Genomic DNA, 26,553 nt, shown 5'->3' with positions numbered 1-26,553 from the left:
TTTCAAAGATTAGAAATGTTGAAAATACTATACGATAAGACAAAGAAAGAGATTTTACTTTAAGAAATTAATTCTTATGAAAAAAATAACTTAGTTTCTCGCATGAAAATGTCCTTGCAATGGAATATATTTTAATTTAATCTATCGCGTATGAAACTAATCGAGATGATTATTGTAATAGATAAATGTCATAATGAATAATAACATAATTTTTCAAATAAAATTAGGATTTATATGTGATAAGATTGAAGTTATATTATAATTACTAGAAAGATTTTGCCGATATTACTTTGCTAATACTATCTTTAATTGACATCAATAATATTATGTAGATAAACAATTCATTAATATAAGAATTTCTTGACTTTAATCAGTTCATTATTTATCATTAACAATCTAACTATCATCTATCATTAATCAATATCTTTGTAACATATTTGTAATACCTTGTAATTGTATAAGTATAATAATAAATATTAGAATAATAAGTATAGTTAGCGCGCTGTCGGTAAAGAAAAAATTTTTTCCGTCTTATAAAAATTTGGCTCAAATAAAAAAAAAAAATTACTAACTTTTCTCACTTTGAAATTAAGTTGTAAAATTGATGAGATTGGAGATAATATTGATTCTTACTTTGAGAAAAACTAATAGTGCGTTATGCAGATCGCAAAGAATAAATTTGTTTCGCAAGTAGGGATGAGGCATGAGTCGGGGGAGGGTGGAACTGTGGGGCGGCAAATGGGAGTAGCGCAAGGTATAAATCGGACGTCACGACTAACAGGAGACATTCAGTCTCGGTGCGATTCTAAGCGTCACATCTATCTTAGAATTTTGATTATTAACATCATAGAAATGCAGGACAACCGATTTTTCATCTTCGTGGTCTTTCTGGCATTTTCTACATCTCTCAATCGTAAGTTAATATCGCTTTTAATTTTTAATTCATTGTAAAATGTATTCTTTCTTGCTCTTTAATCGTAAACGGCTGATTTCGCTAATCTGCTTTAACCTTAATCAAACCTAATCTACAGAAATTGGATTTGTTATATAAAAATTTTCAAGTCTTATTTGCTATTATCAAAAATATTGAGAGGTATTTTCATATAATTTTTCAGTAAATTAATAATTAATTATTAATCGGTTATTTTCGTGTGTTCAATTATATATAATTAAAAACTAGAATGGTTTTATTAAATTAAAGGTCGGGTTATAATTAAACCATAAAATTAATTTATTTGTGTGCTCTGAACGTTATATATCTATCATAATTTAAATCGTAATTCAAAGTATACATAGAATCGCGACATTAAAGCGTCAGATTATTCATTAAAAATAGTCAATGTCATAGAAATTATTAATGAAATGAATGACAACATGAAAATTCAAATCTAATATTAAAAATTATATTTGTTATCCTCTTGCGACTACTACGTTAGTTAATTCATTCTTACTGAGGTCAAACAATAACTTGGATGCGACAGTTCTTAACGAGAACGAACTAAAAATGAAATGGGACAGGGAATTAAAGTGCAAAAAAGCAACAGTGAAAGAAAAAGTATTATACTGAATTCCCACAGGAAATCGTTGCGCGTCTTCTGTGTATTAACGAATAAAATTGTTAGAGATTATGATGTTCGACTTTTCATGGAAAAACGTCGACATTGTTGTTGTATTTATTTTGCAGTTGCCAGATGCTCGGTCGGCAAACACTACGAATCTACAAGAGGCAAGAAATTCGCATGAATTTCGCAAATTTTCATAACTTTTGTGTTTTATATAACTAATTTTTCATTATTTCATTCATGTTTTATAAGTATCATATAAATACATACACAAATAATCCAATTTCTTAATCAAAATGATAATTTTTGCTCCTTTACGTTTTGTTTAATTTTTAAATTCTTATGGCACTTGAGCGCGTTGCCGAATGCATATTTGATTTTTTTTTTTTAACTTTCACGAACGCTCAATTATATTTTTATTTAAATAAATTAATATAAATTTCTGCTTTTAAATTTTTAATAAAGCATGTAGATATTTATTTTTTAAATATTGTTGTATGTCATTTATGCATCCAAAAATTTTAAAATTTTTAATAATTTTTTTAAATGTAAAATTTTATAGTCAGTATAAATAATTATATTTATTATTAAATATTTTATAAGGCATAGATGTGTGTAATACACAAACACACAAAATATTTGACTTTATTTTTATACATTAACTATGAATCTATTTAACAAAATAATCATTACATATATAATCTGTCAAACATAATAATTTGTATATATAATTTGCATTTTTAAATATATAGATTAAAATATATAGCTTAAAAAAGAAATTATTATAAATAGATTATAAAGACTAAAATTCTGCCTATTTATTACATTCCATAATAATAATTTGCATTACAAAGTTATCTTTTTATTTTTTACACATTATTGTATTTGTATTTGTATAATTATATTTAATTGAATGTTGTACATTAGACAAGCACTTGGATATCTAATCACACAAGTTAATGCAACACAAAGCAATAACAAAATATTATTTCGCAACTATTTCGAAGAGAATATAGTATGAAATAATTTTTAAATGTGACGTTCTAATAAATCATTGTCTCACTTCACGTTACAGAGGGCCAAAAATTGAAGATCAATGATAGACGATCTGCTGGATTGGTGCCGTATCCAAGAATCGGTCGAAATTCGGAAATAGCAGGTTTCCCTAGATCAGAACGTACTTTTGGAATAGTAAACACGCCCCGAGTCGGACGATCCGATGTGACAAATCTGGGCAATTTAAATCGTTTTCACGATTCACCAACTGACGCCGATATTGATTTCTATACTATACACGATACGATGGAGCGTGATATTCTCTCAGATCTTGATTACGAAGGTGTGGGAAGCTTTATAAAAATAATCTCGCTTGTCTTGTAAAACATATTAAATTTTAAAGCATCATAAGTATAAGTATTCTTTAATAGCTAGAAATATATAAACAAACATGATAAAAATTTATAAGAATAATAACTTTAATAATATTATTAACGGAAAATGTTTTTGAGTAATTGGAAATTTGACAACACAGTTGTTGTAAAATATCTGTAATTTGTAAACGTTAGATAGAGCCCAGATGTTAGCGTGCAATAAATGTTTAATGCATTTAAGATCGATATGCGATGCTCTGTTGTTATAATTAAAGTAGCTTTTATCACATTGAATAAAATTTATTGAGGAGACACGAGCGTGAATGTTTCGTGTGCATTTGTGTGGAACAGTGCAACATTATGTGGCACGCAAATTTTAATCGATCTGGACAACCCCGGGATCTCGTTTGTTGTTTTTAAATAAATACAACACGATAGAACTTGTATAGACATTTATCATGCGCTTTTATCACGTATGAGTATTCGTTTGTTAATTATACTCTTTTATACAGAGTACGCGGATGCGGATAGACCTATAGCATTTAAGTATGCTGACAAAATTCAAAAAGATAATTCTTGGTTGATGCCCGATCATGTACACGGATACAAGGATCTTCGTTTGCCGCAAAAAATCGACTCCCGTCGATCGTATTACTCTATTTTACGAGGTACGAATGAAAAGTTATATCCTTTTTATTTCATCAGAAATTGTTAGATACTGGTTACCAAGAACATTAATTAATTAGAGATTGCGATTTATTAATGTAATTAAAATTTAAAATATAATTCGAAATTTATAAAAATAATCTATTCTTTTTTGTTAAAAGTAAAGTATTGAAAATATTGTGATTATTTGAATTCTATATGATATTGAGAATGCATATTGTTCGGTGAAGAGTGCTAACGAAGAGTTGCTACATTTGCGACAGTGAACATCGACATCTTTAAATGTTGCAGAAGTATCGATTATGTTATTTTCGCTATATATTAAATATTCTCTCGGAATACTTGTCGCGAATGTTGAACAGATATCGACTGTCATCCACGACGTCATATTCATTCTTTGACATTATGTAAATCGCTTTCTTATGAAAAAAAAAAAAAAAACGTGTCGTATGAGCGTCACTGCTTCATTAATCCTTAAATGCGAATAATTTAAGATAATCCACGTGCGACTTTCTCCCCAGTAATATGATTGATCTCTTTCCAGGTTCTCGAAATACTCAAGGTCAAGGAGGATACACTCCAAGATTAGGTCGTGAGAATGAACATGATACTGCGAATTTTCTGTAACTTCTGTAACTCCATCTTTAAACATACATCTCGCGAAATTGTATGTTGATTCAAGACAAAGAAGAAATTTACTGTCAAAATCATCATCGAAAACATGATGTGTGGTGCTTTCAATCGTTTTCCCTATTTGAATAGGCGACTTACCCTATTCTTGCACTTTGTACGCAAGTTATGCAATACAATACATAATCTGCACTTAAATACTTCAGTTTATAACCTTATACATAATCCTCTTGTCTTTTATTATTATGAACTGGCATTTCGAGCTGATGAAGCAACCCGAAATTTCAAACTGATTTAATATCTTAATCTCTATCTTATCTAGATTCAAAATACTCGATTTAATTTGGATGTTTGTTTTTATATGAAAATAATGGAGAGTAGAAATAAAAGTTCAATTTACATCATGCCAAACTAAGTGGTGATCTGTTTTATATATATATATATTCAATATATATATATATATATATATATATATATATATATTGAAAAACTAAATAAAGAAGATATATTCTGCTTCCTTATTAAATTAATTATTTGATTTGACACATAACGATATACAAATAGGCTTTGTCGCTAATAATAATTAAAATTTCATACAAGATTTTTAACAAATAATACAGAAAACTGTGGCCAATTTGTAGGTAAAATCTTACAGGAAAAGAACAATCCTCGTAGCTTACGTTTTATTGTTAGCGTATAAATTGGATACAGAGAAACAATGCCATATTATTCCAATTTTCATCAATCAATCTCCGTTGATTTCTTCGGAAACATGCGATTTATATATCGATGAATATTACAATCGAATTCGACTGAACATAACATGATATTATCGTACATCATTTTCTCATAAAGTGTGCGCAACGAATGTAATAAGACAATACACAAACAGTGACTCGATGTATGTAAAATTCAATGATTTTATTAATTGACAAAGTGTTTATAATGAATATTTTCGTGATTATAACGCATCAGCGTGCGCACTATTCACACCAGTCCAAGTCGCGAGTATACACAAATGTGTGGTGTAGTAACAAATATGTACACATGTAGAGCATACGTAACAAACTAGTGATACACTTTGGAGAATGGAAGGGAAGATAATGAGTTGCGTTTCGTTCACTCGCACTAGTTAAAGGTCCGTTTTGTTTTGAAGAAATGTCAAGTATGTACAAACCATCTCACCTCTGATTAATCTTTTAGCAGAAGAGACTAGAGGAGACTTACGTAAAATCAAAAAGGTTTCTCACACGCACACGTCGATCATTTACATGCACGCATTGTGGGCGCGAGCGGCCGCGGGCAGCTGGCCGAACAAGCGGACAAGGTAAACAGACAAGCATAGACAGACAGATATTCGATAGGTCAGACAATCGTGGCCGATATCAATCCCTCGATCGAATGCTCCGTACATTACTCTCGGTGACACGCTGGTGTCGATATGACAAGAAAACGATTTTCTCTCTGGGTCCTGTCTCCACGTTCGTCGAATATGCTGAATAACAAAGGGAAGAACCACGTTGATTTTTTTGAACTGTATCCACGTGAGATGTGTCTAATTGTGATTACGTTTTTCTCGTCGTTTCCCAAGGAATATCCGGCTGTTTATTCACCGATAACTATTTATTTATGCGATTTGCAAAGTGACCTCCAGAAATGGGTGCTTTCCATTTAATATTAAGCTTAACATTGTTAGTAATGAGTTGAAAGATGAAAAAGATAGACATACGTTACAAAAATAAAACATTTTTCTATCTTTCGTGATATAAACCTTTGTAAACAATCACAAAACGAGAATGAAAGCAAAGAATCTGAGAACGATAATGTTATCTTTGTTATTATCATCATGGCTATTGTTATTAACAATTTGCCAATAATTGCAGTAACAAATTATCTTTATTTATCTATTAAAAAAATTCTATTTATTAATTTATAAATTATATACAAAATAAATATCAGGTGTAGAGTATAGTTTGAATATAATTGCAAGTAGAAATATATTAAAATAAAATTGATAGATAAATTAATTCACTTCTATTTATATTAATTAATTTACATTAATTATATCGTTATTACAAAAGTTAATTACTTTTTCTGGTTTTTAAATTATTCGAGACATTTTACTTCGTAAAAAATATTATAATAATTTCCATTGTGCATGATATTGCACTTTCTATTTATTGTATTAAATTTAATTCAAATCGAAATAAATATCATTACAAATTATCGAAACAGAAAGCACTCATTGTACATCAACACTGATCATTTTTTGCAAATTGTTTACATAATTCTTCTCAATGTATAATAAAATCATATAGATATATGTTACATTCATATTCATTATATCTTTCTAAAAACAATACAAAAGTTAAAACAATACAGAAGATAATTTAAAAAATACTAAAAACGTTTCTATGAAACATATTTACATATTTTAAACAATACATATTTTAAACATTCAAATTATATGTATTTGATTATTGATCAAATCAATAATTAAACTAAAGGTAATATAAAGTTACATTACCTTTTATATGACAAATAGGTTTGTGCGAATCGAATCTATTCATCATATACGATATATAATACAATGCGACATTTTATAAAACTTTTAATTGCTGAAAGATTATGTAACTTATCGTTACAAACAAATAATATTTAAAAAATTTTTATTTCATGTCAATCTAAAGTTGTGATCAATATTTTGAGTTGAAATTGTAAAATTTTTCATGTCCACGATGACTCATGCATTAATGTTGGAATAAAAAAGTTCAACCAATGCACGATTCTAATTTGACATTACTGTCGCAATTGACATCATACTGTCACATCGCGACAGTTGTCGATACGCGATACGGAAAGATGATTCGACAAGTCCTTGAAAGTCCACCGAGGTGCGTATACGGATCATTTATTCAAAATAAGTGCATGCGTTCTCGAAAAGTCGATCTGTGAGTGATTAACGACACGGTCAATATTACTGCGATCTAATTGTTATCATCAATGATAACAGCCGCCGACCGATAACGGACGCTCCGTAGTACAACTGGGGTACAAACGTTATTAGCGGAATATTATCTCGATCGCGTGACAATACGCGTGGAATCACATGGAAGAGGACCGCGCGTAAAAATTGTTTTAGAGGGAAACAAACTCGTGTGGCGGTTGAATGATCCGTGGCGGTGGCGGAGGTGATAGTCGCAAGTCCATATCCGTCAATGAAAACGCGGAACTGCCGTTTGCCGTAATGCGCGGTCCCATATTGTCGTAAGGTGAGCCGGCGGCGACATCGGCGGAGCGTAACGCTCGACGTGGTAGCGTGGCGAAACTAGAAACGCTGATCGGCGTCGCCGATGGCAAAGCCGCAGTCTTACTATTGGCTGACACGACGGCCGCGGCGCCGCTGACCGCGTGGACGGGGATGTCGAGGAGGTCCGGATAGCAACGCTCCGATGATGTGTCCTGCGGCAGCGACACGGAGATGAAAATGTTGCCGAAAATTCCAGCCGGCAGCACACCGCTGGTAAATTCTGGTGGTGGGGGCGGAAATATGCTGGCAGCAGTCGCGACGGTACACGGAATCGTGCGAATGGCGTTCACCGAACTATCCGCAGGTCGTAGTCGCTCGACGGTGACCGCAGCTGCAGCCATAGGATCGCAAATCGAGCTGCGCTCGGCTAATTCGAGATCACCGGTGCTACACGCCTCGCCGAGGCTGCCATGACCGCTACCACGATCATTGCTGTTACCAGGCGTCGTGGTGGTAGTCACAGATAAATCTAATAGTTTTTTTTCCTGATCGCCGAAGCTACCACTGCTCTGTAGCTTTACCTTCTCGCGTTTACCATGCCGTCGGCTTCCGCCGCATAAACAGAGAATCAGCAGTACAGCCGAAATGGAAGCACACGCGGCGGCCGCGCCGCCGCCAGCCAGGCTCACCCAGAGTAACCAATTATCGCTTTGCGAGAGAGTTGGAGCCGTGTAGACGCGAGGTATCGCCACGCTGACTGTGTCTCGCGCGAGACCGGCAATGTTCTTAGCAAAACAAGCGTATTCGCCAGTGTCGCTGTCGCTGGCATTATAAACGGTCAAGTTGCTCCATCGATCCGCGACGGTTCTGGATGACACAGATTTACCATTGGAAGATATATCGACTTCGGACGTTGCATAAACGACGAGAGTTCCCATGTAGGGTTCGGTTGATTTAGTAGCGTTAATCGGGCCGCCATTCAGCTGCCACCAAACTTCCGGTTCGGGATCGCCGCTCGCTCGACATGCTAAACTGAGATTGCCATTACTCTCTTCCTGTATACTGCTCGCTAGAACAAACACTTCCGGCTCGCAGGCGAATTCTATGGGTTTCACTTCTTCCCATCTACGGCCTTCCAGTCTCGGTGGACCCGAACAAATTTGTGGTACGGAATACAGCTTGCTGGGCACATCAGGGATAAGCCACGTGCGAAACTCTCGCAATCTGCAGTCACATTTCCATCGATTGCCATCCAATGTTAAAGTTTTCAATCGAGATAAACCGGAAATCACCGAGGCCTCCAGATATTCCAATTGATTAGAGTCCAGTTTTAGGAATTCCAAGCCGGTCAATCGAGCGAAAGCTTGTCCGTGTACCTCGGTCAAGGAACAACGCTGCAGCTCTAAATTCCGCAGATGTTGCAACACAGGAAACTGTAGATTACGCAAAATACCCAGCGGATTCCCACTGAGTATCAAAATGCGCAACCGCTCGTTCCCGAAAAACGTGTCTGGTTCCAAGGTTGTCACGTGATTGTCCGACAAATCGATTTCAATAAGTATTCTCATATCTTTGAAAGAATCCGCATGGATCTTATAGATGCCGGCGTTACGCAGAAAGACCCGCTGCAAATTTACTAAGCCAGCCAGTTTGAATATTTCCGCCTGCAGAGCGGGTATCTTGTTGCCGGACAGGTCGAGCACTTGCATATCCGGATCGAGAGAAGCTGGCAGTGACGTCAGACCGGCATCCGGACATAGAGCGGATTTCTTGCCAGAAGTCCATTTGCATCGGCACATCGCGGGACAGTCGGTCCAGTCTGGAAAGGCGGCCGCCCGTGATAGCAAGGCGAAACACCCTGTCAAAAGGAAGAGGGCGAGTAATATGCGCCCTCCTAGAGGGTGAGGCCTTGTCACTAACATAACACTGTCCTTTTATCGATGTCTACCCGATGTCTGCTCGTCCCCGATCCTCTTCTCGCCTCAAGGCGAGAACAGGCAGTTGGCTCCACCGTAACAGAGTGATGGCGACGATCACGATGATACTTCTCCTTTTCACTGATGAGCTGTGAAACAAAGGCCTCGCGTTAGCATATCGCTTTGTGATCGGTTGTTTGTATAGTCGATATTTCGCAATTGTCACAACATCCCATCGATGATTCGCGCTCGCATCGCGATAAATTTATCGTCGTTGGCTCACATTGCTTCAGACAAATTGAAACATAAAAAAGAGAGATGAGTACGATCTACTGTTATACCGGGTTAAAATAGGAATTTAATATAGAAGAATAGGACGTCAGCAATACAAAAGATATCACATATGAAAGAAGAAATATTACATTGTTGTAATAACAAATAGCTCACGGCAGATTAGAGAAGAATCTTTTCGAGTTGGGAAAAAAATTAATACGAAACGATCCTTGATTTCTACATACAAAGATTATGTATGTATGAAAAGTTCGTGACTAATAATTAAACATGGATAACATGATGGAACGTGTGGAAACGTTATCGTGGAAACATTGCAAATAGATCAAAAGAGAGAAAATAGAATCATAAATGATTAATTTCTGTCTTACTCGAGCGTCTTGTTTCTGGTCGTCTAAGCGTGCCGTCTGCGACACCGAATGAGACCGTCATGTTCGCGTGGATCTTTTCATCGTTTCTTTCAGGAATATTCATTTTGCAGAACAATTCTTCAGATTCTGTCGCACCAGCAGCATTGTCAGCGAATTCTTTTTTTCTTCTCGATCAAGCTGATCTCAATTAAGTTAACGCTATAAACGCACAGAGTTCAAGCGCTAGCCAATTTCTTTTATAACTGCTGCCTCAGCTTAATCTAGAAAAGGATCATAAAACTTATATAAATTACTTATAATAATTCTTACTGTTTAATCGGCGTTACTGGAACACGTACTTACTTATGCGCAAAGTATTACAACTTCGTTTGAATTCGTAATGACGACTGCCCGACGTTGTACAATATATACTTCATATAAGTAGAATCTAAATAAAAAAGAGAGCGTATGACAAACTATCGATCAATATGAGTCTTGAATCCCGCTTCAATGCTCCTGTAATCGGCATATTAATCAACAGCAGTATATGCCTGTCTCGCCATATTAATTGCTGAATCCGCTAATGGTGCTACTAACAATTCCCTCTCCCTGTCCTCGTGTCGGCGTGCGACGTAATCCACACCAGGCGGCTTACTACACTTATCATAAATTAATCGCAAAGAAGCTTGATGGTATCACGATTAGCTCTTTCAACACGAGCTTGCGAGTTGCGGCGAGGAATAGGTCGGTGTCACACCTTCCTGGTTTTTGCAGGCGCAGAATATAACACGGCGGTCGCGGCGTAATTGAGTTGAGCGAAAGTTACTCCTCGAATTGGCGGCGGGCAGCAGCGGCACTTCCAGTTTACCAAAGTCTGCCTAGCTTGTAATCATCATCACAGTGCTGTGCCGCGAGAATTAGCAACGTTGATCAGCGATGTCAAAGTTTGCTATTCAACTGGTATCTTTTCAATTACTCTTTCGTCTTCTATCTTTTTCTTTTCTCTTTCGATGTTGGTCGATCTTGGACTGGGCTGACTACGATATTGGTCGGCCATCAACCATAAGCTTTTCATCAATTTATCTCATATATATATATACGTAAACTGATCTCGTGAGCTCGAATTAGTGCTGAATTATAATTCAGCGGGAAAAAGATTCCCGCGAATGCATTTAACCAATCGCGGGATCGCTTGCAGTCTCTCATCGACCTTAAAGACGAGCGTATACCGTTTCACGCTTTCGGAATTCCATCGACTCCATGTCGCGCAGTCGTTTTGCCTACATCTTTCCGTTCCTCGACCCAAGCAATTCCTCGCAAACTTTCGCCGACTGCGACTCTCACGATCACGTATGTAAGAGATTAAATTGAAACAAAACTAACTTTCGTGAATGCGATTGTTTTCAGCGTTGAAATTTTTCTGAGAATAACAAAAGAAAACGCTTGATTGTTTCTTTTTTTCTTCGAGACAAATTACGATGCGTTCCTCCTGTCGTTATATGCACTTCCGAGTTTCACCTGAGCTTCACCACGCGTTCTCTCTGTCCTGTGAATTCTACGTGTTCTCTCTCTCTCTCTCTCTCTCTCTCTCTCACAAGAAGACACCCCCTACCTGCACCTGCACGAGGTTGTCGATTAACATCGATGTCCTCCAATGTTTTTTTTTTCCTCCTCGCCGATCAATCAATCTCCATATCAACGGAACCTCGATGACGACGAGCATTCCCACAAATCGCTTTGGTCAAATTCGATCTTTGCCACACTGCCGAAGGACCGAGATTGCGCGGAAATTGTTCCATCATCGAAGTAACTCATTCCTCGCATCTGGCCGCGAGTGAACAGCCTTGAATCTGCTGTGGAGGGAGGACACACACACTCCGGACGACGGATCGGATGACCACAAACGGCGCGTCGGCACCCAAATCCAGGCCGGGTGCTTTGACACCGCGTCACTCTCCTTTCGTCGTTCGACGATCGGCCGCGGAGAGCCGCAGATTTGCCGCAGCGGTCACCGACACACAACGGATCTGTATCCGCGTACCTGTCTTTCTCTCGCGCACGCGGCGCCCTCTTCTCTGCGCTCTCTGTTCTCCGCCCCCGCGTTAATCCTTTTCTCTCCACAAAAACCTTCCCACTTCGCGTTTTCTCTTTCTCTTTCCTTTTCTCTTTCTTAATCTCTTTCTTTTCCCCTCTTGCCCCCTCGGTACACCCCACTGTGTCCCGTTCACCCTTTCCGGTTTCCTAGTCGCATAATCGTCGTCTGCGAGCAGCACCGTCGAATTCTGGATAACAATTCAATGATAATAATATATCTCCACTCGTACACTCAACTTTCTTTCCACTTGCTTCTTTAAACATTTCTTTGAGTTTCCCTTTCTGTTTTCTTTCTTTGGTAGACTTTGGTTTTTCCCGCGAGAAAAGGATTCACTTGAGAGGATTATGCCGCATATCCCAGCGAGGGTCGATCACAGCAAGGATACGAGGCGATAGAGGCGCAACAACGCGGAGTCCGCTAGAAGCTAATAATGGTCTGAGTGGTCTATGGGCGCAGCTACTTCGTTCAAGGGAGATCGATTTTCTCTTTGAACACTCGTGATGTTAAGGCTATATCGTTTGATCGTTGAGCTGGGATTAACCGGGTTCCGCCTGCGGATTCTGCGTTATCAACAAGACACACTCGCAATACTCACCAGTTCAAGTTTTTGCAGCAAACTTTGACTTTAATCTAATCTATCTCAGTAGCATCGCTACTTTGTGCGACTTTGTTTAGATAACAAAATCCGTAAGAGGAATAAGGAGAATCGATAACCGGACAGGACGGAAACTGGTTCTAATCGACGAGGGAACTCGATCATTTTCACAATTTGTTCTGCGCTTCCGAGCTTTTTATCACAAAACTGCCGGGATGTCACGATGGATAGTCGTAGTTTAGATGATAGATCTTGTATTGAGAATAAAAAGAATCGATTCCTTCACAAAACGAGGATTGCTAATAGGTGGAGAAAGAATCGTACGAAGCGGTCGGGAAATATCTCATTTTTTACGTTTTTTTAAGCTTTTATTACAAGAATATAGTATAAACTTTTGCTCGCAATAGCGCTCTCCGTTGCGCGTGAATTTTTATACATATAATTGTATCTCTCAAACCCTCGCGCGCACACAGGCCACGATAGTCATAGCTTTTTTCGATAGTTTACCGATATATATATATATATGTATATATATATAATAATAGATCTTACGATTAGCTTATCTTGTCTAACTTGTGATCTATAGGTATATTTGGTTTTTTCTTCTGGTTTAATTGGAAACATACTTGGCAATTCACGTCTAATAAGTACAACGAAGCATTTTTTTTTTAAATCTTGATTTCAACGTGGGCATCGTCGGTCGTTTTCTTCGCGCATTCTAATTTGCCGTAATTTTTTTGTGACCCGGCGTCACCCGCCTGTAATTGATATGTCAATTTTTTCTTACAGCGAAATTCCAGCTCATTCCGGGAAAAAGCGTAGTTACTGCGAATATCGACCTCATGGTAGTGCTAGGTATTATTTCCAGCTATTGGCTGAAAAATCAGACAATAAAATTAAATTTTAATCTAATCAGAGAAAATTATACTTTCATACGCATAAGTCATAATAATTTCATAAGATTACAATGACAATCTAATAAAGAGTTATCGCAAGTCCAAAATAAATGTGAGATAATTTTCAAAATTTTACAATTATCAGTATTTACAATTAAAATACGTTCGTTAATTATCAGAATCATTTTATCAGAATGTCAGAACTTCCGATTGATTTTTTCTTACCTTTGTAATATATGTCCCTGTTCATCGTCGGACAATTTTTCGGACCCTAAACATATATGAAAATTAGCGTGGTTATTTTTGTAATGGAGAAAATACACTTTGAGAAATACACTGCTTTCAAAGTGTACCTGAACGTTAAAATCAATGTTAGTCCGAACAGGACGATGATGTAAAGGTTGCGGTGGTCTAAAGTTATTCGCAAGTGGCGCATTTGGTTGCTTTTCGTCTCCTTGCATCAATTGTCTCAGGGCATGTAGCTGCAAAAATTATAAAAATAAAAATTACAAAATGTAATTTTTATGTAACATCAAGTTTAATGCTTGATGTTATTTTTTTATAAGGTACTGGTTTATGTTATAAGGTAAATAAAATAATTACTAGATAATTTAGATTTAAAAGGCTAACATAATCTTTTAATTATTCATATAAAGAAGTATAAAATGTTAAAAAATATTTAAATTTATGATCTTGAATGAGCTCAATCAGCATACAAATATTATGCTAAAATGAAAATCATCATCAATTTGAGTCAACTTTTGTTATTAAATAATGTGATATAAAGTTTAAATGATTTTATCGCCTCGTTGAATGCGATCGATATCATTAATAATTCCATTTACAATTCTGATGAGACAGCTAATTTAAATACGTGATCGATTATCATAAATATTATTATATGAGTATGAGGTTGCTTTATACATCAAAAAAACAAATATTTGCTGCCTATTAAAGTTATCATAAGAAAATTATTATAAGATTTCACAATAAAACTTCAATCAAACTCAATTCTCAACTCGATTAATAAAGTCAGCTATCTTATTATGTTGAGAAAAACCAGATAGCTACTTAAATTATGAATTATATTTGCTAATAAATATATTTCGCTAATAAATATATACATAAGAACCAAATTGCGTAAAGCATTACATTTTAAACATTTCCATTTTATTATCCCATAGAGAATTTATCTTTTAAATCGAGATGTTTGTTTTCTTTTTTATTTTATATTTAAAAGAAACAAACGAGTAGATATAAGATAGTTTTTACGCGGATAAAAATGTAAAACTTGTTAAGCATGATTTATAATAGAATTCTCTTCAAAATACGAGCTCAGCAAGTATCTCATTTCTACCCTTATTTCGCAATATTTTTATTATACGAAGCTACTCGCAAAGCACGGTTGACGTTCCTTGATGGTTCAAAGATTCCGTTTCCTCCTCTTAATGATCAGAATCGTATAATTGAGTGGGGCCTCTGTACTTGACGCGCGTGAACGCTCGAGTGCAAACGCATGTGTATGCATTTCATAAAATGCGGCAGCGGCGATACTTGCCTGCTGCTTGGTAATGTATATAGGCTTGTTGAGGATGATCCATGTGGTGGTCTCGTGACACGCCGGCATCGTAGTGGAGCCGTCGTACGTCATGTAGTGCTTCGTGTCCGGCAGAAGTTCGCGCACCCCGAAACGTTTAATTTCCATGGCCTGCCCTGTACAATTCATATGATCGATAACGTCAACTTGATTCACGTATACGTATGCATACTTGGTGTACGCGTGCTACTCGATTGCTACGGATTGCATCGTGATATACATAGTTGATATATACATTTATTGTTACGTATCGCTAAAGTTATCACGCATATTGCTCGATTATATTTACATACGTCACTCGCGTTCCCTTAAAGAATGACGATAATGATCGAGTTATCTTCTTCCTAGCAAAAAGCTGGCGACAATACCCTGCGCTAAGTTTTTAAAAGTTACAACATACACCACCGTCAAACTTTACAAGATAGATCAATCTTGCAACTTTTTCATTCAAATTTAATTCAAACAGTATTCTTATCTAGATATAAATTCATTAAAAAAATAAATATGTTTTGCTATAAATTTCATCAATTTTCATCAATTTTTACAGTAATTATTAATTTGTGAGCAAAAATTCTTAATGCATCTTATCAAAATGTTATTTGGATTATGTACACCGCAGCACAGCATTGCTGTAAAAAGTGATTATTTTTTCCTCCGTTGTAGTTGTGAAGAAGAGAAAATAAAATATAGTATTATAATTCATTCGATATGTTAATCATGACTAATATAGACACTCTCCGAGAATTTTTAAACTCGCACGACTAAAATTCATCAGGTAAACTCAAATTATTACTCATATTTTCGCCGAATTGATCGTTACTCTATCACATCGTACCGTTATCCTGAATTTGGATTTACGTTGGAATTTCTCACCTCCATATTTGATTTTATCCAGCTGCTGCGTGAATGTTCTCAGCTCTGGGTTTGAGAGATCGCCCACCTAGAAAAGGAGACCAAGAGAGTCTATGACGTCTTTCTTATTTCAATCTTTATATTTGATGTGTGATAAATATCGTTGACGAGGGAAAGTAATTGGGCATGTACCTGCAAAAGAAGTGATACTGCCACGATCCCCTGCGCTCTATGCAGGGCATCCGAAAAGTTGTTGTACAGCTGCGAGTTGAAGCCAAATATCTGGAGCTATACGAGAACAAAAAGAATGCTTTGAATGCATGTTTAAGATTAAATATTTTTTTTTCTTCCTTTTTTAATAAAATCCGATCTCTATACCTAACCGCATCAACGAGAATTTAATTTAAAACATAATTGCCACAAAGCTTCAAAGCGAAAAGTTGAAAAATTGAAAAGACCGCGAAGAAAATGGTCGGAATGGTTGAAATATTTTGTTTTTACGTTTGCCTTTATTGTTTCTCATACCTCGGCAGGGAATGCATGCCCGTCGACGGTGTGCTCGCTGCCGATACGATCGTCCGCGCCGAAGTGCAGATGAATCTCGTGAAACTGATAACGATAACTGAGCGGACCACCGGAAATGTTGACGGGATGACGAGTATCATTCTCCACGGCGAACACAACGCTATGGCCAGTATTTGCCAATACACCGTTGATTCTGTGCTTGTCTAGATGAAGTGGTTGTAAATTTGGGTCGAAAAGCAGTTGAGTAGGCTCGAGATTAACCGGTGATTGTCTTCGACCTTTGTTACAGAGCCACCATTCTGGGTTAATAAGACCCCAGAAGGCAGGACCTTGGAATACGATTGAGAGATATTTTTACGAGCCACTAGACGTTAGTAGTGTTATTATAAGAAGGATCATAACGATAAGATCGATTGTAAAACGATCGATTCGAATTGCTTACCAGAAATACCATCGTACGTCCACCATTCTTCCCAACTAACGGGTGTCGATTCTGCAAATGTTTTGTTATTAACGAGCGATGTAATCTCAATGGAAAATCCGATAATTTAGTATAACTTTATGAAGACTGAATAAATGCAATTGTTTCTTGCCGAGAAAAGACAAAGGGCTTCTTGTAATAAATCGAATCACATTAGATAAATATATCGGAATTGGTAATCGCGTCTAATAATATATTATTACCCATCCATTGGATAATTAATTATGATCCTGGAGTGCAAAATAATTTTATTATGCTGAATTTCTTATAGAAAAATTTAATAACTTAACAATTTAAATATATAAATTTGATGAAACTCATCGAAATTAACATACCTTGTCAAATAAATTGTGTTAAAATAAATATTTTCTACATTAAAAATATTTTTTTTTAATTTATATAATACCGTTTAACAAAGAAAAAAAATTATTTTTTCGTATGAAATCATAAGAGACCAATATAACATATAAATTTTGTATATTTTGCATATTTGGAAGATTATGTAAAAAAAATATAAATAATGTTCGCAATAGGTATGTATGGATATGCAAACCTTTTATCAAAATGACAACAAATACTCCCCAGATACCCAGGAAGACGGAACTGAAAGGGGCCATTCCTAGCGCTGCACAGTCTTCGTCAATTGAACATCATTCGATTCGTTTCTACAAACATAGAAAAAAAGAAGAACCGATTGATTCTCGGGCTGAGTTCGAAAGTGTTCGCATGTCGCGTATGCTCTCACGTGCCTCTCCGAGGTCCGTAGAGCTCGCGACTTTTGCCCTCTCGAATAATTTTAACAGCCTGAATCATCCACGAGAGACTCGCCGAGGCCGTTAACTTTCGAACGAGAGAAACTTGGCGATTCCACGATAACATAATTGATCTGTCACCTGCACCGCCCTTCCAGAAAAAGAAAATCCGCAAACTGCCGTCGTCGTCGAGTTTTAATCTAATCGCTTGGCGTCACGCGACGCGACGACTTCGACGCCGGCGAACATCAACATTGAATTTGCATCCCCGACACTCGTTCCGAGTAAGAGAGAGTTATCACGTTGCATGATAACGCTCTCAAGTAACTTTTAGTTCGCGCAAATTTTCACATATTATAACGTGCCGTTACAATAAATGATCGAAACCAAATCAGTCATTTGCCGTTTTTTTTTCGAAAAGAAAAAGCTCTCTCTCTCTCTCTCTCTCTCTCTCTCTCCCTCTCTCTCTCCTTTTCCTTCCTTCATGCGGAATCCAAGTGCAACAAAAGAAGTGCAAGTGAGATGCAAGTCCGAGAAAATACAGGCAAAAAAGAAACAAAATCCGCAGTCATTGTTGTCCGGCGTCGCTTAAACGGGGGCGGGGTCCTCTCCTCACTCGATCCCCACTCTGGTCCACTCTGGAGTCCACTTCACCCCCGGGTTCCTCCGCGGCACTCGAGCCGGTGTATTCTTAGGTCAGGAAAAACTTGAGAGTGCGGCTTGCTTCGATCGATCGATCGGATCTCCACACGTCCACGTAGAAAAGAAAAGGAAGAGTGCGGAGTCTCACCAGATAGAAATGGGGGAGAGGGGAAGGGCAGAGAGGAGAGAGAGGAAGGGGGAGAGAGAGAGAGAGAGAGAGAGAGAGAAAATGTACATACTCTCCATATATTGTGAATTTCAAAGGGTGGTCACTCTTCATCGTTGCCGCGTCAGCCGTGCGTTTTTTTTCTCTTCTTCTTCTCTCTTTCTCTGTCTGTCTGTCTTTCTCTCTCTCTCTCTCTCTCGCTTGAACTCCGTCGATGTCTTTTCAAAATAGATACTTTTATCGCGCATTGAAGCTTGCATCAAATATCTCGAGTTTTCGCGCTTATCGATCGATTTTACACATAGCCCTTCATCCTGCTTTAGTTGCCTATCAACCGATCCAAACGGACTTTCTCCCAAAACGTCAGAAGTTTCTTCACTAAATTTTCACGAAAATCTTATGAAAAACGCGGAAAACATAAATACAATAAAAAAAAGTAACGATTATTCATTCAAATTATATTAATAAAACCTAAACCGGCGTTAGTAATAAATTGATTTTTTTCATAAATTAAACAAATAATATTCTATTACATTATCATCATATGCATAATATAAATAAAGAGAATTAAATTAATTTAGGTTAAAGATAACTTTTGCGTCAATAAAATCAATTCTCTCTAATCACGATTGCATCGCTATTATTTAACACTTCTTTAAATCAGTGGCAAGTTGTTCAAATTTTTAAACTAAACTAAAATTAAACTGAAATACTTCCAAATTGACGAAGAAAAATTTAATACTATGTTTTAAATTTAGCTTATTTGTGTCAAATAAATAACTCAGTATTTAGAGAAACGTCAGCGACATTAAAAAAAATAAGTTACAGATATAATTTTGCTCTAATTTAAAACAGTCATATAATTGTCGTAATTGTCAATTGATATTAATGTTAAAATTAATAGAAAAGTAATTTAAGTTTTGATAAAAATGTTTAATACTTATTATTATTACTTTTATTATTTTAATTATTTTATTATTTTCTGCAATACATATCTAAAGGACATTGACAATTACATTTAGTATATCATATTAACATATTTTTTTATGCAGCTTTAAGCTTGAAATATCTTTGTTTAATCTAATAATTAATTATTTATTCTAAAGAATATTTTATGTATTGTTTTATCGCTTAAAAATAAAATGTATGTATGGATTTGTACATGTGAGTGAGTGAGAGAATGTGTGTGTGTGTGTGTGTGTGTGTGTGTGTGTGTGTGTGTGTGTGTGTGTGTGTGTGTATGTATGTTTTTAGATTAAATATTGTTTAATGATTAAACATGATTGAGTGAATTTGTGGATTCCGTTGGAAAATATGCGTATAAAAATTGCGTATAAAAATTTTAGTCAATTTATTACATTACGAAAATGCAAACGTTCATCTCTAATTACTTCGTTCTAAGTCAGTGGCCAAATTCAAATTCGTATCATCGTCAATCGTGTCAAACGATATGCTATCGTCGATGAGCTTCTCCAATATTGTAAGGAACAAATATACATATCTTATTTACACAGAAGTAAAATATGAATTATTGTCTTCCTTTTCTTACCGCAATCAATCGTCTTCTTCATATCATTCGCTTTTATTCATCTTTTGCTCTTTCGATCTTTTTCTTCGATTGTCTGCTTCTGGTAAATCACGATTCTTTTATACTTTAATCGATTTACACTTATTTTCGCGTTTACATCGCGTTTCCTTCACATATCTGTTTCCCGCTTCCTCATATTCCGTTTCTATTTCATAATCGCTTCTCCTTACGCTTCAATCGTTTGCCACCTCATACCATAGATTGTTTTCCTTCTTATATCGTCTGCGACGTCGCGCACAGTCACGCGACAAAGACACATCTTGACATTATCCTGTTAAAAGTAACTAAACCAATGCCGAGTCTACCGTTTGATACGGAGGCGAACTATGGCGCTACTGATTGAGGATGATTGAGAATTAGAGAGAGACAGAGAAGGAAGAGAGGGCGAGAGGAGGAAGAGATAAAGGAGAAGAAAAGAGAAGAGAAAAAAGAGGAAGGAAGGAAAAGGGGGAGAGAGAGAGAGAGAGAGAGAGAGAGAGAGAGAGAGAGAAAGAGAGACTACGAGTACACGCAGGTGCGACAGGGGCAGAAGCGCGCGCGAATCGATCGCAGGCCCGCGACGCGAAACGCCGCGACGCGGCGACGAACGGACGGAACGGCCGAAAATTCGCGTGACGAGAACGCGAAATGGAGCGTTCGCGCGCGGCGTCTCCCCTGCGGAAATCAATAAGCGACGATCGCGGGGAGAGCGTGCTCCTCCGCGACGATTTCCCGGTCGCGTCGACGAGTCGACTCGGCGAGCGCGAGCCGGCGAATTCTATCACATTCCGGGAGCAAAAAGAGAGAAGACCCCCCCCCCCTCCCCCCTCCCCGACCCCCGCGATGTCTCACTCTTAAGGGGATCATTAAGGGGATACTGACCGTGGACGACGAAAAGGACGACGTCTTTTTTTTCCTCCTCCTCCTCCTTCCCCGCCGGCGCACCACCTCTTCGACGAGCGATTTTGCCGTCGACCGCGGCCACGATAACGCGCGCCACGCAGCCGGTGCTCCCTTCGAGGATGATACCGCCGGAGGACGATGCCGCCGAGCGCGTCGCAGCAGGTTCGCGGCTGTCTCCCCCCCCCCCCCCCGGCGACGACCGAGAAGCTTTCCGCGGGGGATGCTCCTTTTATATTTAATACTTGATGCTCTTCTTCACTCGCTCTTGTATTCCTTCTCTTCCTCTTCTTATCTACCGCGATTTTTCTCGTTTTCCCGAATCACAAAATAATTTCGTTAAAAAGCGCACGGCGGCGAAGGAACGATGAAGGAGGAACGACTGCCCTACGAGGCGACTGTATACGTCTCTCCTCGCACGTCCTCACACCCCCTTACACCCCTTACACCCCCTCTCTCGTTTAATCCTTTTCTCTTTCCCTCGCACACCAGATACCCCGGGCGTCTTTCTTTCACCCTCGACGATATCGTGGCGCACGCGCCAGGTGTGTCCTTTCTCTCTGCCCTCCGCGTGCGCGCGCTCGCTTCTCTTCGTTCTCTCTCTCTCTCTCTCTCTCTCTCTCTCTCTCTCTCTCTCTCTCTCTCTGTCCGCCCTCTCCTCTGTCTTCTCTCTTCTCTTTCCCTGCTTCTTCACTCTCTCGCGCGCGCGCGCGCGCGATCTATTTCGTATTCGTTGCGCCTCCTGCGCATCCCGCTGAGCTCGCTCGCTACGTTCGCGTTTGTTCGGCCGCTGCATCAACGCGTCCGGACATGGAGGACGAAACTCTCGCAGGCTCGCGAGCTCGCACGCTCGTTCCCGCACGCTCATCCCGGTTCAGCTGTCGTCGTCACTGTCGAAACGTCTGCGCACTCGAGCGTCGTTGACGCGAGTTATGACAAGAGGAAGTACACTACGGGAAGTACAAGGGGAAAAAGGAACATCCGGAGATGACTCTTCTCCATCCTCCTCCCTCCCCCTCTCTCTCGTTACGAAAGGAATCCCACGCGAGCCCATGCTCGAATTACGACGAATTGACCTATTTGTCTCAAAGGGATGGGTCGTGCTCCCTTCGGTTAGAAGGCGAACCTACCTTCCGCGAGAAGCATCCGGAATTGTAAGCCGGATAAGGGCGCAATGTCGTAGAGTGCGATCTCGAAGCCGCTCTCCGCAATTTCCCTTCCTTTTGTATGCAAGCGACGGCGCTCGGTCGCTTGAGGGTAGAGGGATCGAGGGTCGGAAAATCTTGGAGAGCATATCCCTCTCTCTCTCTCTCTCTCCTGCCTTCACCCTTCGTTCCTTCCTCGTCATCGGATTCGCGTTTCTTTTCTTCTCAGGACTTGCCGCGCGTAACCAGAGCGCGCTATTATATCGGGCGTTCGGTCGGTCGATCCCGGGGTTGTTCCCGCTTTCCGGAGAAGTATGCCAGGAATTTATAGAATCCATCGGAGATATCGGCAAACTGATCTCTGGTCCCGTCTGGATATTTTTTGAAACCACCACAAACGCAGATGTACGATTTTGAATGGCTATTTAAATTATAATTATCGCGCTGCAGAAATTGTATTAATCAGCATAGCTTTATTAATAATGGTTCTATGTATTAACATGTTATATTGTACAATTGTATCTGTATGGCCAGTATATATATATATATATATATATATATATATATATATATATATATATGAAGGAAAAACATTAAGATGTACGTAAATGTGCATTATATATTATTACTGTAAAAATGAATATATATTTGACAATATATCGATAAGCCAGCATAAATGATAAAGTTCGTTTTTAATAAATTTCTAATACAATCGCCGGAATCTAATTTTTGTTTCTGTAAATTTTGTACCGCTTCCAGAATAAGACTCTTATATTTAATTTCACGTTCCAAGAATACTCACTGGGAATCTCATTGAAGCGCTTCTATTTCTGTAAATTTCCTTGCATCTTCCCGATCAAGAGGAGCCTCCTGCTTGGCGGAAGCGTAGGTGGCATTGCCTAGGATTAATCCTGTCATCGACATTGGGTCCGCGAAACTTTACGGCGGCGACTTCCGGCTTCGCCGTGAGTGTATCGATAGACACATCGGGGCAAAATTACGCTCGGGGATCCTCTGGCGTTGGCATTTCGAGGTCATTGGGCGCCCCCGCTAGGATCTCTGGCGCGCGGATACACCGAAAAGCCCCTGACTGGTCGACTCTACGCAGAGGCGCTTATCGATTTTCAAAGCGACGTTGCCCCCCCCCCCCCCCGCAAACGCCGCTCTCCGGCAGATCGTCGACGACGTCGACGACGTCGTCGTCGTCGTCGTCGTCGTCGTCGTCGTCATCGTCGTCAACAATGTTCTTCATGGTCTTATTGTTGTATGAGAAATGGAAGGGCCTTTGGACAATCGTACCGAATCAATGAGACGCACATTCGAACGTTATGATGCACTTTTGCGATTGCATTTGATTGTACGCTTGTTTTATTAGATTCGCTATGAGACTTGTGTCCAAGTCTCGCATCGACACAACGGCGACGGAGGCGGCTGTGATGAATGACGACGATTATGGGTTACCGATATTGCAGACTTTGCTCGTTGCGCGCGAACCGGGATGCTCATGGATATGCAAAAATGTAAAAAAAAAAAACGCTTCTCCAAACAACGTCGGCGAGGCTGTTTAATCGGCGGTCGTGTCATCCTGGTATGAGTAAACTAGTTTTCCCCTTTCGGGAACTCGTTCAAGAGACGCCATCAGATTCGAAAGCCTATGGTCATCGGACAAATTCAGGGCGGTGTTTTTTGGTCGATGTCTGATAGTCTAACGGCGAGAGGTGGTGTAAAAAAGGAGACTGCGCAGGAAAGGTGTGTCGAGAAAAAAAAATTTATAAAACTATTACAAAGCGGAAATGAATGTTGGAACAGAAAAAAATTATGCGAGCGTTTGGTGTGTGTGTGTGTGTGTGTGTGTGTGTGTGTGTGGGGGGGGGAGGTGGGGGGGGGTGTAAAAAAAGATTGTATCTCATATCTTTTCAAATAAAATTTTTTAAATGAAATAATTAATTAAAGAAATGTGAAATGAAAAATGAATGCTTGCCTTGAAAACTATAGGCATTTATATATACAGATACAAGTATATGTTTTAAAGTTTCTTAGTATTTATTACAGCCGGTGCCTTAGCTTGGTCCGACTAACGCGAGAGTGTTCTACTTACACGAGAGATAACGGTTCATCATTGCGAAAACGTATAGAGGCAATTAGCCGTGTCACATGACATTATGTTCTGTCAAAACTTTGGGTAGCTTTAGAAGCGTTATTAACGTCTACAACGTTTTCATATCGTACATTTCACGAGCATTCTAAAATGCCATTATATGATTACTCAATCCGAAAATACGTGAGTTTAAATTGGTGATTACCTCGCAAATTTCGTAAGTAAAATTAGGCAATTTATGCATCCACACAAAGAGGACGGTAAATATCTCGGAGCTTTCAACTCTTTAAATGATCGTTTGAGCGCGTAATTGCTGTAACTGGATGCTACAAGCATGACGCTGGCGCGCTTATGAATAGTAATTCGTGCATTATTATTAGCTTTGACTGCGACGATCTAATTATTATCAATTTCCGATATCGTACTTATTAGTAGTCACCCAGCGCAGCACTCCAAATATGAATTTCATAGATGAATGAAACAAAAAGCGGATAAAGGGAAGGTGACAACCTCAGCGTGAAAATAATTCATTATACTTCTTCTTAAACCAGAATTATATAGACAATCTTTCATGATATAAATCTTTCAAATCATGTAAAATTAAATGTATCTTTATTTCGCTGATTGTTATAAAAAATTATTTCTACTTACACTTTGAAAATTTTATAAAAAATTTCGTAAAAAAAAAATGAAATTAAAATATATTACTATAATCAAAATAATAGATTAATGAAAAATATATTTATTTTTTTCTGAAGCTTTCATATCTTTTCTACTTTAGTATTAAAATTATACTTTATAGTTTTAATATTATTATATAAATAATATATTTTCGGACTAATGTGACTAAATTAAGACAAAACGATAATAACACACATATTCTTTTGTAAAATAGAAAGATTAATATTTTATGTTGTATAAGCATTATATTTTCTTTCTTCTGCTATTAAATTAGAAATTGATGTTTTTTTTTTCTATTCTCTACTCGGATACTTGGATAGCTCGTCTCGTTAATCGAAATAATGTCCGGAAAATTAAGTATCCAAAATTTTAAATATCTTGATATTTGCCAGTAGACAATATGACTTCAAAAAATATTTACAAAGAAAATTTCATAACAACTATAAATAAGTAAAAAATTATTATCTGTTTTAACAATAATCAAGCCAATATATGTTTTCAAAACAATCAAATCATAGATTAATCGGCGAACATGGTTTATTAGTGTCGAATAATTTTTTTTCGTTGAATATATAAATTCAAGGCAAATTATATTATTTATTATATATTATCTGTTTTAAGTCACATACACTTTTACAAAATGTGATAAAAAATTTGTGATATTTATCGCAGAAAATTAAAATATCAAACAAATCTGACAAATTATAACGTATCTCGAAATTTTTCTAATATATTTGCTAAAAAGTCCATCGTCAAAATTGAGCAGATTTTGAGATATTTTGAAGTAATTTACAAAGATGTAGTATATATATATATATATATATATATATATATATATATATAATAATTTGCATTTTAAATTTAGTTAAGTCCAGTTATTATAAAAGATATGTGCTAAATTTACATGTAGACATGTCAAACATTCAACACAAAAATTTGAACCAATAGATTTAACACTATTTCAGATATCTGTTTGTACATAAATCTGTTTGTGTAGACATTTTATGTTTACAAAAAGAAATCAAACCCAGATTTTGATTTAAAGTAATCGGAAGTGAATTACTTTACTTTGAGTTACCTCGTTGAATCCTGTTTTCTGATCTTATTTATTTTAACTTTGAAGAGAACATCCGTGATACATACGGCATATCGTATGATGCAATGTCCCTTTATAATTTTCTCTTCAATTATATAAATCTACTCTTCTAGGAGGGTCGCTTGAAAAGACTTACGCGGTTGCCCGTTTTACGGATGATGCGCGCCGAAGTAGAGACACGAGCCTAACTTGCGAAAGAATGCAAGTGTCGGAAGCGAAATGCGGCACGATATAATGGTGCACCAGACAAATGTCGATGTGGGAGCAACAAGTGCCGAGAGGGCCGTCTACTTCTGACAATGAACAGGAAATCTGGCTCTGTACGGATACGTGTGCGAGTAGGAGGTTCTAGAATCGTGCGCTGGTCACAAGGAGGCATTGCAGCCACAATTAGCGATCACGCAAATATATTATTATTCAGAATCTCGTT

At 37.6% G+C, this 26,553-nt stretch overlaps 3 protein-coding genes across 9 annotated transcripts in view; 1 reads left to right on the top strand and 2 right to left on the bottom strand.

Annotated features, from left to right (window-relative positions):
• Positions 1-753: 753 nt before the first annotated feature.
• On the top strand, positions 754-4,426 carry LOC105423811 (CAPA peptides). 2 transcript variants are annotated; one of them, XM_011633726.2, is made up of 5 exons: positions 755-913; positions 1,685-1,726; positions 2,638-2,901; positions 3,445-3,600; positions 4,143-4,426. In XM_011633726.2, exons 1-5 carry the CDS (start codon positions 853-855, stop codon positions 4,223-4,225), a joined length of 606 nt encoding a protein of 201 aa, XP_011632028.2. In that variant the 5' UTR covers positions 755-852; the 3' UTR covers positions 4,226-4,426. The 2 variants fall into 2 exon arrangements, with proteins under 2 accessions (XP_011632029.2, XP_011632028.2); XM_011633727.2 differs by lacking the exon at positions 1,685-1,726 and having other exon boundaries at positions 754-913.
• A 470-nt stretch (positions 4,427-4,896) lies between these two features.
• On the bottom strand, positions 4,897-12,923 carry LOC105423814 (uncharacterized). The gene is made up of 3 exons (XM_011633732.3): positions 10,399-12,923; positions 10,057-10,316; positions 4,897-9,543 (listed from the first exon to the last, which is right to left on the bottom strand). Exon 3 carries the CDS (start codon positions 9,398-9,400, stop codon positions 7,367-7,369), a length of 2,034 nt encoding a protein of 677 aa, XP_011632034.2. The 5' UTR covers positions 9,401-9,543; positions 10,057-10,316; positions 10,399-12,923; the 3' UTR covers positions 4,897-7,366.
• A 148-nt stretch (positions 12,924-13,071) lies between these two features.
• CARPB (Carbonic anhydrase-related protein B) overlaps positions 13,072-26,553 on the bottom strand; it is a 39,377-nt gene continuing 25,895 nt past the window's right edge. Inside the window, exons 1-11 of one of the 6 annotated variants that reach the window (XM_089073932.1) lie at positions 21,086-21,526; positions 20,186-20,495; positions 17,630-17,741; positions 17,038-17,088; positions 16,596-16,924; positions 16,263-16,358; positions 16,092-16,158; positions 15,180-15,334; positions 13,975-14,103; positions 13,847-13,892; positions 13,072-13,600 (exon numbers count right to left, since the gene is read on the bottom strand). In XM_089073932.1, coding sequence (XP_088930058.1) covers positions 13,584-13,600; positions 13,847-13,892; positions 13,975-14,103; positions 15,180-15,334; positions 16,092-16,158; positions 16,263-16,358; positions 16,596-16,924; positions 17,038-17,088; positions 17,630-17,693 — 954 coding nt within the window. In that variant the 5' untranslated portion in view covers positions 17,694-17,741; positions 20,186-20,495; positions 21,086-21,526 and the 3' untranslated portion in view covers positions 13,072-13,583. Of the gene's footprint in view, positions 13,601-13,846; positions 13,893-13,974; positions 14,104-15,179; positions 15,335-16,091; positions 16,159-16,262; positions 16,359-16,595; positions 16,925-17,037; positions 17,089-17,629; positions 17,742-17,969; positions 18,685-18,709; positions 19,002-20,185; positions 20,496-21,085; positions 21,528-26,553 lie in introns of those variants that run through there. The other 5 variants (XM_089073935.1, XM_089073931.1, XM_011633729.2 and 2 more) reach the window with 5 other exon arrangements.

This window comes from Pogonomyrmex barbatus, unplaced genomic scaffold, assembly GCF_055798465.1.
Source record: "Pogonomyrmex barbatus isolate J1 unplaced genomic scaffold, ASM5579846v1 scaffold16, whole genome shotgun sequence".
NCBI lineage: Eukaryota > Metazoa > Arthropoda > Insecta > Hymenoptera > Formicidae > Pogonomyrmex > Pogonomyrmex barbatus.
The sequence above is the reverse complement of the archived record's forward strand: the minus strand, read 5'-3'. Positions and strand labels throughout refer to the sequence as shown.